This window comes from Bidens hawaiensis, unplaced genomic scaffold, assembly GCF_021521415.1.
Source record: "Bidens hawaiensis isolate Kalapana, Puna unplaced genomic scaffold, B.hawaiensis_p1.1 tig00011691_1, whole genome shotgun sequence".
Classification (NCBI taxonomy): Eukaryota; Viridiplantae; Streptophyta; class Magnoliopsida; order Asterales; family Asteraceae; genus Bidens; species Bidens hawaiensis.
The window spans coordinates 310,954-326,631 of NW_027491924.1; the positions used below are offsets into that span (position 1 = coordinate 310,954).

The following is a 15,678-nucleotide window of genomic DNA, read 5'->3' on the forward strand; positions in this document are numbered from 1 at the left end:
TGAAGCGATCATTGATCCGGCTGCAATCTTTGGCAATGCTTTTTGGGAGTGAGTTATTTGAAGACTACATTGGGCAGCTTGCAATGGCATCCATGGCTTCTTTGGATCTTTTCACAGAAGGGGAGCATGTTGATGCTAAAAAGTTGCAAGAAAAGATGAGGGTATGTATGTGTGCGTATAGAATCGGGATTAAACTGTACAATTTGAATCATATAGATGGCAAATTGACTAACGTGACAATTTTTTTATTCCTTTTGAAGTGTTTGACAAAATTTTGAAGCATTGAAAAAGACAAATTTACAAATTTAATTGTGATACATAAGGTGGTTATGTAACTACATAACCGTCTCTCTTTGTCTCTCCCAATACAATAATATATACAAGCATTAAAGCCGTTTTTACATAAAATTTATACGGTGTTGATCGCGCTCTTATAATATACTGTAACATATTTCTTGTTATCTGGCAGTACACTAGAAGTAATATTTTATAAAATTTATAACGTGTCTACGTAAATTTGAATCAGTTAAGTGTGTGCATCACAGACTGTGCAAACGGAAAGAGAAGAAAAATTAATTGAATTACTTAAAAATCGTCTCCATGAATACGTTCAAGGAAACAAAGATGATTTTATTCGCCATGCTGAAGCTGAAGTATCAAGGCTTTCCAATGCAGGTATTGTTAATTTAAGCAACATATCTTTCTGTTATAGATCATTTACTAAAACATATTAATACCCTTTTTGTAGCTTATGGCATGGACATGTTGAACACAATTGGTTATATATATACTCACCAAGCCGCCAAGGAGCTTGGTAAAAAGGCTATTTATCTTGGTTTACCGTTTATTGCTGAGTGGTTTAGGAACAAAGGTCACTTTATTAAATCACAAGTTACAGCCGCCACAGGTACATCTGCCTTTTAATATGGAAATTACATATAAACCCTTGAAAACCATAGTATTTCATGTTTACCCATTTATTATAATGCAAGATTTAAGGGAAAGGGCGAAAGGCATAGATGTCAAATTTGAAAATGTGTGTTTGATACTATGATTTTCTGTTGAGTAAATATGCTATTTTACTAAGTTCTAAAAGGGATGTATGAACTTATCCCTTTCTAGTCATGTAAATGGACTGAACGTTTAGTGAACCGTTCGGCGGGATGTTCGTTTTAATAAATAAATGAACGAACACGAACCACAGTTTTAGTTCATTTAGTTACCCAAACGAACATAAATTTCTTTATGCACGTTCGTTTGCGTTCATTTATGTTCGTTACTTTACGTTTGTTTAACTTCGTTCATTTACGTTCGTTAATATTTAATACACTCATTTTTTATTTTTGACCCATTACAATTTAGTCTATTTTTAATAACTTTTCAGGCCTGATACATTATTCACATTAACTGTTATTGGTTTTAACTCAGTTATCATCATTCATCTACGTTCAGTTACGTTCGTGAACCTTTTGTTTGTACTGTTAACAGACAAACATAGACAAACACGAACAGTTCATTTTCTTAATGAATGGACACGAACAAGAAAACCCTGTTCGTTTATTTCGTGTTCGATCGTTTGTTATGGTAAAGCTCATTAATCGAACACGAACATGTTTCGTTCGGTTCGTTTACAAGCCTATCCCTTTTAATAATTTGCAACACTATCTTTTTTGTCATTGTTGTGTTACCTTTTACCTTTTTAGGGGCGATTGCTTTAATTCAGCTTCAAGAGGACATGAAACGACAATCGAGTGCAGAAGGGAAGTACACAGAAGAGCAACTTGAAGAGTACATGGAGTCACACAAGAAATTAATGATTGATTCACTTTGGAAGCTTAATGTAGCAGATATTGAAGCCACAGTTGCTCGTGTCTGTCAAATGGTTGTACTATTTTTTCCTTATTTTTAGCTTATATAATATGTAGATCGGTACTTAGATTTATATTGTTTGTTTCAGGTTCTTCATGATCATACTGTGAAAAAAGAGGAGCTTCGTATGCGAGCCAAGGGATTGAAGACTCTTGGTCGGGTCTTTCAGGTGTTATACTTAATAATAATATTATGTATAGGGGTGTGCATAGATCGATTTGGGTTCAAACTGAACAAAAAAATCGTTTTTTTTAACTGTTTGGTTTTGGTTTTTGCTTTTCACAATGAGTTCGGATTCGCTTTTTTTGGTTTTGCCATTTGGGATTGAAAATTTTGGGCCGAAAAGTTTTTGGCAAAAATTAATGAATTTGGGCATGAAACTTTGGATGTAAGCTTTTTTGTTAGTTAATGGTTAATATATTATTACACATTTGGATCTAAAATATGTGGGCTACACCATTTATTATTTTTATATAAGTTACTTAACATTCGAAATTTAAAATTATAATTCATTAATTCAATAACAAAAGCTGGTTTGATTTGATTATAAAAGTCGGTTTGTTTGTTATTCCAGTTTTCGGTACTTGAAAAACTGAAACTGAACTAAAAATTTTGTTTTTGGAAAAACATAAAACCAAACTGTTGGTTTTGGCCCTTTTGGGTGGGTTCGGTTATTCTGGTTTTAACTGGTTTTGGTTTGGTTATATCTTATAAAAGCCGGTTCTGTTTTACGCCTTAAGTTCGCTTTTGTCCTTCGGTTTGCAAATATAAAGCCGGTAATGCTGATTATTTCGGTTTTATGCACACCCCTAGGATCCGGTATGGCAAAGCAAGTTAACTAGATGGGTCGGGTCAAACAAGTTAACTAGATCCTTTAAAATTGATCCACTTGACCCGTTGAAGAGATATAATATCTCACCCAAATCGACCCATCTTCAAGTAGATCAGTCAAGACCGATACATGACTGATGTATAAACAATTATATTGGTTTCAGAAAGCAAAACCAGCCAATGGGCATGAGAGTGACCCCATGTTAAACTCTGGCATGCATGATCCAAATGGTATTGAAATCATAAGTCAAAAGCTGCAGAATCTGGTCAAACTTCTCAAACCACCACTGCACCTCAGGTTTATTATTCATATTTTTCCGCTATTAAAACATATTTTTTCCCATTTTATATTATAATTTTTTTTTGTGGAGTCCATATGTGGAAGCTCCCCAAGGTGCAGAAAATTACAATTACCCTATGCCAACTGTACCCCCTGGAGCCCAGAGATTAAAGTGAAGTTGCATGGTTGAATGGTATGTATGTATGTGTTTGTATGTATGTATCATTGTGGTAATGATATTGAATTTGTATTTATTTGAATGAATACTTAAGTTTTTAATTTGATTTATTATACACATAATGTATTGTTTTTCCCTAACTATGTTGCAGATTCATGTACAGTGCAAGTTAGATAAATGAATACTTCAGTTTTTCAATGTGATTTTATTATAAGTGCAAGTATTTTTACATGTTAAATTATTTGAATTATAATACATTTTGAGTGATATTTAAATTGTTATATTTGTTTGATCTAATGTGTTTCTAATATAAAAGCAACATTGATAATTATATGCTTCGATTTTAAGGCGTGATACATAAGATTTAAGGTGTCAATCATGTTATCTTGACGGGCTTTGGATTAACGGGTTGAATTGCAACCTAAACATGACTTGTATGTTATTGTGTGTAAAACATTAATCGATACATGACTCGTTTAAATTATTTTTCATGGGTTGTAAAAAAATTGCTAAACAAGTTAGTGGGTTGATATGTTTAGTTGTAGAAGTTGGTGAGTCGATTTGTTTAATCAAAAGGGTTAAACACGTCAACTTGATCATGACCTGTTTATTAAACAAACTAGATATGACAACTCAAAATTTGATTATTTTTGTGTTGTGCCGGAAATAGTCACTTGTGTCTAAGATGATATTTTAACCGTTTCTTTTTCTCAATTTTATGTATTTGCTACAAGTTTTTTTGACATATATACTACAAGTGAGTCTTTCATTCACTATATACAATGTTTTTTGCTATTTTCTAGTTAAAATTGATGGTGCGCCATACAATATGCAATCAAATAACAGTTGACATCAAAAGAAAGTTACAACATGTTACATGGTCTATTATAGTCCATATATGTGATGTCGGTAGGTAAGTATGGCCTTGGTTGGTTTCATCCACATGAAACCACATACTGGGCATCGAATGCGACTTTGCATCAACCATAAATTATTTACAAGGTATTTATCATGTTGGCACGTCATGTTAATAACTTATTAACCATATACGGTCACTTTAACATGTTTAATAAGCAAGTCGTGTGCAGGTTAAAATGTTTGATCAAATGGATCATGTTAGGTAGACCTGTATACCTTGTTAAGTTGAACTTGTCGGCATATAACCCATTGAACCCGGTTTTTACAACTTACCAATCAGATTAAAACATTTACAATTTGATTGTCATATGTCAACCCGTTCGACACATCCGAATAAATGAGCCTGTCACAAAAGGAAATTCACATTGCTTGAGAATAGGGATAGAAGGATGTTGGGAGATCCCCAAACCAAATGCTTTGAATAGCAATCTTTCATACCCTTTTCAATAAACTTGTCGGGAAAGCTTAATAGAGTGACCACGTCGACCTTATACGAAAAGATTCCAACCAATCACGAAAAGTTGCCTTGCACTAAGCAGGTTGTAGTCCCATCTTTTTTTTCTCCTTCGAGTGAGAACTGGATTGGAAGAGTCAACATGTCTTTTCACGTGCACACATTATTTAAGATCATTCTTTCTTTTCATTTAGCTTTGGTTAACTTTTTAAAGCTCCACTTACTTACATGACACGTAAGAAGAAAGAGATCGATTGATGACACATTTAAATAAACGAGTCAAAGATTCGTGTTCATATCACACAACTTCAAATGTGTGCATGTTACACAAATAAAAAATATTCACCATATTTACATTGAACAATCACTCCCACCAACTCGAAAACCGTCAACTTAACACAACTAACACCCCATGAACACAATTTAACTATCTTTTTAAACAACTAACACACACTCTTTAAACTACTTCTAAACCTACACATTTATCCGTCTCATACTTAAACTCTCAATCACCACAATAGAAGAGACACATTTACTACATTCACTTTATAGTTTATAGTTTACACAACCATACAAATAAAACTTATCCAAATGTTAAAAAGTAACATCCTCTTCACCACCTAAAAAAAGCTAGGTAAAGTAAAGTAACAGTTGTCTTTATTTAGTAAATAAAAGTAACTAAAAATAGAAAGTAACCACCACCATCATCAAAATCAAATCAAAACTTTAATAAATAAAATTTTCAAAACTTTTATTTATTTTCCCAAAATAAAACAGATCTTGTCTCCATATAATAATATTAATTCTTCTACCCCTAGATCACCGTTCATATTCATATCATATTATTATCATTATCATTAACTAATATTATTATTCTTATTAAAAGAATCTTGATTTCTTCTTGCTGTCAATCATCTTCGTCCTGTTCTTCTTCTTCTTATTATTATTATTATTTCAACTTCTTCAATTGGCCGTCAAATACCCAATTCAATTCCGATCAATTATGGCTACCGACAAGAAACCATCGCCGGTGTCCGACGTCGGAGCATGGGCCATGAACGTCGTAAGCTCTGTCGGAATCATCATGGCCAACAAGCAACTCATGTCAGCTAACGGCTACTCTTTCACTTTCGGTTAGTGGGTCTTTCAGATCTGCCAATTTAGGGTTCAATTGAGGTTCAATTTCATCAATTTAGGGTTTAATTTCATTGATCTAGCTTCAATTTCACCTCTACTTTACTGGGTTTTGATCGTATTGCCCTAATTATGCATAAAGTTATTAACTTTGACTTCATTTCATAGATCATGAAAAGTTTTATATTTTCTTGATTTTGAATTAGGATTTGGTTAGTTTGCTAACAATGGTGTTTGTTTACAGCTACAACGTTAACCGGATTCCACTTTGCGGTAACGGCGTTGGTTGGATTCGTGTCGAATTCTTCGGGGTACACTACGGCCAAACATGTTCCGTTATGGGAGCTTTTATGGTTTTCGATCGTTGCGAATATGTCCATCACCGGGATGAACCTTAGTCTCATGTTGAATTCAGTTGGATTCTACCAAGTATGTAGTTATATAATTTATTTGCATATATGTTTTATAAATAAAGTTCTAGTTTTATGGTATAAGTTGCATTTTTGAAATGTTCAACGGGTGGTACGGTGGTAAGCGTCTGATTCCTTTAATTAGAGGTCTCAGATTTAGGGATGAGCAAATTCGTTTGAGTTTCGATATCGGCACAGTACCTGTATTTCTCGAATTTTACCTTAAATACCGGTACCGAACCGATACCTTGTGATTTTCGGGATCAGGGTTTTCGGTACCGATCTCATCCCTACTCAGATTTGAATCTAGCTTCCACTGGTTTCTGCCTTAACCTCTTGAAGACCACATGCCTGTCAGTCAGTGTACTGGTGGGCCCATGAGTTTTTCTTTAACGGTATCTCATGGTTACAAAAAAAATTGTATTCTTGAGTATATTACTTATGTTTTTTTTCCTATGTAGATTTCCAAACTAAGCATGATTCCGGTGGTTTGTGTGATGGAATGGATTCTACATAGCAAGCGATATTCAAGGGAAGTCAAAGCTTCGGTTGTGGTTGTGGTTATAGGCGTTGGTGTTTGCACCGTGACTGACGTTAAAGTTAACGCCAAAGGTTTTATATGCGCGTGTGTAGCAGTGCTAGCAACATCATTGCAACAAATTGTGAGTACACGTGTCACGAGTGTTTAGCAATATTTAATGCGCGCAAATCCTTAATAATTGTAAAAGTAAATGATATAAGAATACATATACGAAAGAAACCATAAACCCTAGAGAAATGTATGTACTAATAAATTCTAATGATAAGTCAGTATGACTATAGCTAACAATAATGATTTTGATTCTATCGTGCAGTCTATCGGATCCTTGCAGAAGAAATACTCGATTGGAGCTTTTGAACTGTTGAGTAAAACCGCACCGATTCAAGCTCTTTCACTTCTTGTACTTGGCCCTTTTATTGATTATTTTTTAAGTGGAAGACTAATTTCCGATTACATGAAAACCATATCTTCTGGCGCAATCGTAAGCAATATTCGTTCATTTTTATTTCTTGTAACATTTCAAGCATTTTGGTGAATCATTTTTTTAACTTCATTCTCACAAATTACAGATTTTCATATTAATATCATGCTCATTGGCGGTTTTCTGCAACATTAGTCAATACCTTTGCATAGGGCGGTTTTCAGCTGTTTCGTTTCAAGTTTTGGGTCACATGAAAACAGTAGCCGTGTTGACTTTAGGGTGGCTGCTGTTTGACTCAGAGTTGACTTTCAAGAACATTGCGGGCATGCTTGTTGCGGTTGCGGGTATGGTGATTTATAGTTGGGCAGTGGAAGTCGAGAAGGCGGCTAACAAAAGCTTACCGCTTTCGAAACATAGTTTGACTGAAGAGTTGACTTTGTTGAAAGAAGGGTTGGAGAAAGGTCCAATTAAGGAACCTGAGTTTGGGGAGTCAAAATAGAAAGAATGATTGATTGATATTAAATATGCATTTGATTTGATTTGATATCATCATGTTTTGCATGTTTTTTGATGTGGTTTTGTTCATTGTTGTTCCAAATTGGAATTTATAGTTTTTATTATGTAGCTTTTTAAGCAAGCTCAGGGGCTGTTTGGTAGCCTCTTAACAGTCATTAAGAGACTAACTCTTAATGGCTCATAACCTCTTAATGGTTAAGAGGTAGCCTTAAGTCTGAATGGTTATTCAGACTTAAGGCTACCTCTTAACCATTAAGAGGCCATGAGCCATTAAGTCTTAACTACCAAACAGCCCTTTGTTTTTGCAGTTATAGAAAGGATTGTGTCAAATTAATAGATTCATTAATATCAGCTGGTTGATTGTGTTTTTCACTCCATTCTAGTTTTGAGGATGCCTTTAATTTTTTGTGTTTTTGTGCACCAAGTTTTAAGCTCATTTGTTTATGCAGTTATAGAAAGTATTGTGTCAAATTAATAGATTCATTAATTGGTTCACGTGGCAGCATCAGCTCGTGCCACGTCATCCAGTTTTTTCTTTTTTCTCTTTTTAAAGTTTGTAAATTTTTCGTTTTTTATTGTTTTATTTTGGCATCGTAACAAACATAACTGAAACCGTCCTGATTTGCGTTGACTCCCCACAACAACGGTCAGGTTTGACATACCGGCTTTACCAACCAAATAAACGTTGTTTTAAGTGTGTTCTTTTTTTTCATAAGCTAGATGAGTATTCTGGGCGTTTAATAATATATTTTTTTGGGTTTAGTGCCCTATTGTAGCGTACCAACCGAATTCGTGTAACTTTGATCATAAGTTTTATTTGTTTTCTTAACATGTGTTGTTACTGTCTTCTTTGTTGACGAATTAATTTTTTAAATTCAGTGTCAGTATCGTAACGAATTTAACTCATACCAACCGAATGCACGTTAATGCACCGCCTCAATGCGACAGGTGCAATCCTAGTTTTATATAAATTTGTAGTTTTGGTTCCAAGGCCCTAAATTTATAATTTTAGAGTATTAATATGAAAAAGTATTAAATAAAACGTGAAATTAGATGGATCGTGTTCGTATTAACCTATAAAAAATCGTGTTGTGTCTAGGTTCATATATCTGAGAGACTAACACCATTTTATAATTTTAGATTATTAAGTTATTAACATGCAAAATTATAAAATAAAACTTCAAGTTAAATGGGTCGTGTTTGTATTAACTACGATAAATTGTATTGTGCACAGGTTTACATGTCTGACATGATTTTCTAATTTGTGATGACTTATTGAATTCGACCTACCAACCAATGTTGTAAAAATCCCGATTAATCGCTAGACTCTACCATACTGACTTGTCACCAATTAATCCTCATTTGAACAAAATCGGTCAAAATTGAAAATTTTAAACATAAAAATTGAAATATATATGTATATTTGAAATTTTACATATAAACTCCAATCCGATTAACCCCACGCCCGACTAGCGCCTGACGATTTCTACAACACTACTGTAAACAACACCCAATGCTACATCAAGAACACCATTGTAGATCAACCAAATCAAAACACTTAAAGCACATTAGTTGTACTCACAACTCAATATATTTTGACTTGAATGTTACTAAACCAAATGAAAGGTCTTAGCTCTTTTAACAAATCCTCAAGTTCAATTGTTTATACAACATTGTATAGAAATCACGAACAAACATAAACAGTTTCAACAAATCAAAATCCCAAAACAAAATATGGGTGTATGAAAAACACAAGAAAAAAGAATACCTCTAGACACCATTGATGTTGCTTGCCAGCTCAGCCAACTGGTTCTTATCAAGAGTGGAAATAAGTTCCATTGAAACAAATGAATTCAACATCTCACCATCAATTTCTTCATTTTTACAATCTGATTGAATCTTTGTAGCTTCCAAATCTGCAGCCTCGGCTTCTTGCAACAAAATATCGGCTTCTTCAACATCGCCTAATTTTAGAGCAGCCGATCGTTCAGCCTTGGCAGCACTCGCAACCAGAATCAAACTTTTGTATCTAACCGCTTCTAAATCCTTTTCCATTATTAAAACATTTTCTTCTTTTTCTTGTAATGTCTGCACATTTTCGTTGATTTCGTCTTCTATCTTCTTAAGGGTATTCGTATCTTCATCTATTTTAACTTGTAAAGTTTCTTTTTCAGCATATAATGTCTTCGCCTCGTTGGCAATTCGGGCTGCTTCGTTGAAGTTTCTTGCGGTTGCAAAGACTCGCTTTTCGGATTTGATCTCCGGGACCCGCTTTTCTATAAAAAGAAGCCTTTGTTTGGAAGATTCTATTGATTGTTGGGTTCCTGATTTTGTTGAAGATAGATCCTAAAACATAAATAAAGAAAAGCTTATAACATTTGTATTGTTTCAAAATGACGTTTTTTTTAACTAATTAAGCAAGTATCATGTTTGTTTGGTTGATTTTAATTGATGAACGGGGCATGTACGTGTCCGTTCGTCTAACTTTAACTGAACAAACGATCAAACACGAACAATTAAAAGATTAGGGTTTTCTTGTTTGTTTATGTTCGTTCGTTAATAGTATAAACGAACGGTTCACGAACATAACTAAATTTGATGAACTAATATAACTGAGAGAAAATTAGCTAAAACTAGTTAAAAGTAACGTAAAGAACAATGTATTGGGCCTAAAAAGTTATTAAATCTATACTATGTTGTAATGGGCCAAACAATTTTAGATGGATATAATAACAAACTAACGAATATAATTGAAAGTAAATGAACAAACATAAACGAACTTAACTAAACGAACGTTCATGAACATAAATGAACAAATGAGACATATGCTCATGTTCGTTCATTTAACTAGATGAACAATTTTTCCTTCATGTTCAAACTTCCCGGCGAACGTTCGGTTTGTCTACTTGCCTACATTCCCCTAATTTCATGTCACCAAACGTTACCTAAGTAATGACATTCTAGTAACTTTACGTTTATAACATTCAAATCACGAGTCCATGATTAATCAGATAACTAACCTGAAGTGAAGCTCTGACAGAGAGATATCTTGTTTGAGCATTTGAACATCATCAAACAACTTCTGTTCAGTTGTAGCTAACCGTATTTTATCTTCTCGTGATTTTGATATAAAATTTATTAAACTCTTACGCAAGTTTATAACTTCGTGGTGCACACTTGCTTCATCTGAAGAAACTCGTGCAAGTTCCCTGATTTTCAACCCTCTGGCTTCTTCCTGAAGGGCAAAATCGTCAATTTCCTTCTTTTTTCTACACAAATCATCATTCTCCAATTCAAGTTTCGATAGGCCGGATTGAAGATTTGCAGACTTCAGATCAAAGTCTGACAGTGCATCTTGGAAGCTAGAAACAGCACCGGCCATCTTTTTTTCAATTTCTTCGATTTGTAAATTGTTTTCTGATATTTCTGCTTCTTTTTGTTTCACTAAAGCGAGTAATTCTTGTAGTTCGTCTGCTAAAACCTTCTGTTTCTTGTAAAGGAGTTCACTTTTTTGTTTGTCTTCTTTGACTATTTGGTCAACGGAGTCATCTAACCCTTTACGTGCTCCTGATATAACATCTGATTCAATTTCAGCTTCCATTTTCTTGGCCTCTAAAGCTTCAGATAATGAATCCCATTTCTCCATTTCTTCTGAAGTTTTAGTTTTGGCATTTGAGATGACAGAATCTGCATTTTGATCAGCATCCTGAGAAGAAAACATAAATCAGAATTACTTGAGTTATTTGAATAAAGATGCCAACTGTAAAAGTGAATACATAATTAACCGAATTATAGTATAATAAACGGGTCATGGAGTCTTTGTATTGTTAAATTTTCGGTTCATGTTAGCAAAAAAGGAGTCGATTATAGTTTTGATCAAAGTCTGTTTTTCTTTTTCATCTTTTGTTTCTTGTTTTGGTTAATCAAAGTTGCTGCAGTAGTGTGATATTATTATATTAAATAATCTAATCCAAGCCCCTCAATCTAGTAAGCTAAATATAAATAAACCCTAATATTAAACTATTAATATACATAATTAGCACTGATAATTTGACTTACTTTGAACACATTTAAGTCCCACTAGTGTTACACTGAGGTGTAAAACACTAAAATTTATCAGTTTATTCTCAGTCATTTGACTTGCTTTGAACGCATTTAAGTCCCACTAGTGTTACACTTAGAACGACTACTTTCCTACATGTGACCAGTTTGCTTTAGCTCCATGACTTCATATATCCCAACCAAAGTGTAAATCACTTAAAACTATTGGTTTATTTGTAGTTATATGTCTTTCTTTATATTATACTCATTAAAGCCCCAGTTGTAATCAACTTAGAACTACTTTCCTACATGTGATCAGTTTGATTTAGCTCCAACATTTCATATGTATGTATAATCTGATAAGTGATATCTATGAAACTATTAACACTATGCGGCCAATGAAAATCACATTATGTTTAAAATCACTGAACACATGATTTACATATCATAAGATAGCAAACTCACCACTGCAAAGCTTTTTAGCAGTTCTGCACATTCCTCTTCAGCTACAATCTGCAGCTCCAAAGCCTCCTGCATCTTGGAATCAATTTCATCACACTCTGCTTCCGCTTCTCTCAAAGCAATCAAAAGAACCTCCTGGTTTTTCTCAGCTGATGCAAGACCGTCACTGACCCGTTCAGCAGTCTCGAAATCTTCCGACTCAACTGCTTCCTCCAGCTCCTTCTCCATTTCCTTGTACTTCACAGACACAAGATTCAACTCCTCCGCCGCCTTCCTTCTCTTTCTAATAACCTCCTTCCGTTTAACAGACACAGCAGCCACCGCTCGCTGCGCAGAATCCAGCTTATCAGCAACCTGTTTCTTAACCTGCTCATATCTCAACTCAATCGAATCCTCCCTGCTTTCAGCTCGTGTAACCTCCTGTTCAAACGTTGATTCCGAATCTGGACTGTTTCCGTTACCGTGATCCGTTCTTCGATTTCAGAACCGACTGCGTCTACTACAACTGATTCGGCCCTAATTTCAGACTTAATTTCAGGATCATGTACAATTTGAACAACCTGCTGTTTATCTACGTGTGCTTCTACTTCTGGTTGAATTTTAACTTCAGATTCAACCACAGGCAATGATACTTGAGACGGTGACGGCGCGAATGAGCCGATGAATTATCAAAATCAACAGCCGCAGCTGGTCTACCATATCCAATTCTCAATCCAGCTCTCTTCTTCTTCCTGATCGATGAACTCTGTGACGTGAGCGATCTATTATTATTATTAGTAACAACAGTTGAAGTAATTGAAGCAAAATCAGTAGTAGCAGTAGTAGTACTACGAGACGATGTTGAGGAAACGTCGTCGTCTTGAGGTTGAATTAGGGTTAGATCGGAGAACAGGTTCTCATCCAGAGGCTCAAACGAAGCTCCGGTGGTGGATTGAACCGATTGCTGATCAGTTTCACGGTGATTAGAGAGATTAACAGGATCATCGGGCTTATTATTATTATTATTGACTAGTGGTGGTAATTGAGAAGATGAAGATTCAGAAGATGTAGGGTTGAAGAGGACCATGCCTTCGAATAGTGAGTCATCCATGGCAATGCTGGTGCCAGTGTTGGTGTGGATTCAGTTGATTGATTGATTGAATTAGGTATAGAAGAAATCAAGGCGTCTGATTGAATCTGTATGATCAAATGAATACTGCAACTGACACAGACTGTAATTGTGGTTTTGGATTTGGACTATATATCTCCTTTTGATTATTCAAGTTTCAACGTCCCGAGTTCTCAAATTGTTGTTCACATTTTAAAGGTTTTTGGTTTCTCTTTAATTCTTAACTTCGGTAAAACTAAAGTTTGGACCATGGCCGTAGACGGGCGTCCAACTAATTGTTTGGTAAATGAACTGGACATGAACAAAAAAATTTGTTCAGTATGCTTAATGGATGAACGCGGACAAAGGCCGCGTTCGTTCAGTAGTTTTTAACGTCCGTCCAGTAACATCCGTTTAATAGTGTTGTGTATATTGAAATTCCTATAAGAATGAACAATTTGAAGCTTGTTTATTGTAAAACACTAGAGGTTTGTGGATTTCGAACAACAAAACATTATTTTGATAAGATTATGTGTTTAGTTACTATGTTAAGTGTTAAGTATTTTTTAATATCATATGGTGTAATGTTCATTAGCATTTATGTTAAGGGTGTGTTTGGGATTCCTTATTTGTTGTGAAAAGGCCTTTTTGTTATAAGTTGAAAAGGGCTTATGACTTTCTAATAAGGAGTTTTCAAAAAAGTGTTAGGTAATAACATAAGTCAATAAGTTGTTTATTAAAAAATGTTTCGCTTAACTTATTGATGTAAAATGACCAAAAGAGGCATTTTGTATAAGTGAATTAAGTTGATTTTAAAAACAGCTTTGAACTTGTCTAACACAGGCTGTAAACTGTTAGGGATATCAGGTTTGTTTTCGGGTTCAACAGCTAGGTGTTGGAACGAGGCTGACTTTTGTGGCCCTGAAGCCACACCTTGAAGTTTATATATTTGCCCATCGATTGAAAAAATCAAAAACATTTCGTTCCAATTGGCTTGAACCATGTTCAAGGTTGCAAGCCATTGTACCCCAAGAACCACATCCGACCCGCCCAGGGAGAACGGGTAAAAATCTTGTTTAATTTTAAGTTCTCCCACCTGTAACACAACATCACGACAAATTCGACTACAACGAATAATATCCCCATTTCCAATTTGCACTCCGAATGGTGGAATGAGCTGAGTTGTGAGATTCAATTCGTGAATCAAGTTATCAGAAATAAAATTGTGGGTTGAACCACTATCAATGAGTATTAGGATTTCAGTGGAGTTGAATGTACCATAAACCTTCATCGTTGAAGTGTGAGATTTTCCAAGAATCTCTGCCATATCGTCTTGATTGGTTAATGGTTCTTCTTCTGCTGTCATCACGTTTTCTGGCAGTTCTTCATCAGCCTCTAACAGTTTAAGGGAACCAGTTCGGCATCTATGACCCGGACTAAATTTTTCCCCGCAACGAAAGCACTCTCCACGAAGGAGACGAGCATGTTTTTCTGTGTCGGATATTCGAGTGTTGGGTCTGGTATCGGGTTTAGGTTGGGCTGAAGATGAGGCGGTAGTAGGTGTGAACAACTTGGATTCGGGTTTGTACTGTGAGTTCCATGAGGTTTTCTTGTCGTTACGAGTATGGTTAAGTTTGGACTCATACTCAAGGGCTAGGCTCATTGCTTTGTAAATGGTTCGGGGTTTATGGATTCTAACATCGGCTTTCAACTCCTCCTTGAGGCCGTTAAGAAAAACCCCAAGTAAACAATGGTCGGGCCAGTTTGAGACCCATGCCGATCGGCGTGCAAACTCCTGTCGATACTCCTGAACAGAACCTGTGTGCTTGATACCACAAAGGTACTCATCGAAATTTTGAAACTCCGGTGGTCCAAAATATTTCTGCAGTGCTTTTACCAATTCCTCCCAGTAGGTTAACTCCTGCTCGGCTGTTAACCAGGAGTAATAATCCAAAGCATCTCCAACTAAATGCATTGCTGCTACATCAACTTTATCTTCCTCCATGGTGTTGTAAAAACGGAAATACTTTTCAGCCTTTAATACCCATCCTCTTGGGTCCCCTCCACTGAACGTCGGGAAATCAATCTTATGGTAGGGTCGGTGTTGCGGCTGTGATCGCCACGAACTGTCTCCTTCATCAAATCGGTTTTTGCTAGTGCTGGGTTTATCACGGGGTTGAGATTGATGTTTAAGGGCTGCCATGTCGGAGTCTAATGACTCGAGTTTTGCATCAATCGTAGCTAACTGGGCGGCGATCGGATCACCCTGACCAGCGCCACTATCTGCTAAGTTGTTCAGGGTCTGAACCATCTTCGTAACTTCCCGGCAATGGAACCAAAATGATAAGAACCGAAATTATAAGACTTGAATAGGCTGAATTTCTATTAGAAATAGGATAATGGTTTGCCCAATTCGAGAGGAGCTACTCTCCAGAATACAACTATGAAATGGATAATTTTGATAATGAAAAACAAACAAGACTCTAGCTTTATTTATACTGATAACTTTTAGGGGTTTATCAGTTTGGGTGGAATG

General features: G+C 35.4%; 2 protein-coding genes and 1 pseudogene across 3 annotated transcripts; 2 read left to right on the plus strand and 1 right to left on the minus strand.

The window, feature by feature from the left end:
• The first annotated feature begins 10 nt into the window (after positions 1–10).
• LOC143538746 (chaperone protein dnaJ 10-like) lies at positions 11–3,320 on the plus strand (annotated as a pseudogene). The gene is made up of 7 exons (XR_013136307.1): positions 11–161; positions 546–675; positions 749–907; positions 1,704–1,882; positions 1,958–2,038; positions 2,865–2,997; positions 3,069–3,320. The product of XR_013136307.1 is annotated as a chaperone protein dnaJ 10-like (transcript).
• Positions 3,321–5,339: 2,019 nt separating this feature from the next.
• LOC143538745 (UDP-rhamnose/UDP-galactose transporter 2-like) lies at positions 5,340–7,535 on the plus strand. The gene is made up of 5 exons (XM_077032229.1): positions 5,340–5,663; positions 5,909–6,093; positions 6,536–6,736; positions 6,929–7,096; positions 7,185–7,535. The coding sequence occupies exons 1-5, from the start codon at positions 5,534–5,536 to the stop codon at positions 7,533–7,535; spliced, it is 1,035 nt and encodes a 344-aa protein (XP_076888344.1). The 5' UTR covers positions 5,340–5,533.
• A 2,224-nt stretch (positions 7,536–9,759) lies between these two features.
• On the minus strand, positions 9,760–12,696 carry LOC143538747 (uncharacterized). Its single transcript, XM_077032230.1, has 3 exons — positions 12,059–12,696; positions 10,573–11,258; positions 9,760–9,898 (listed from the first exon to the last, which is right to left on the minus strand). The coding sequence occupies exons 1-3, from the start codon at positions 12,281–12,283 to the stop codon at positions 9,859–9,861; spliced, it is 951 nt and encodes a 316-aa protein (XP_076888345.1). The 5' UTR covers positions 12,284–12,696; the 3' UTR covers positions 9,760–9,858.
• Positions 12,697–15,678: the final 2,982 nt, after the last annotated feature.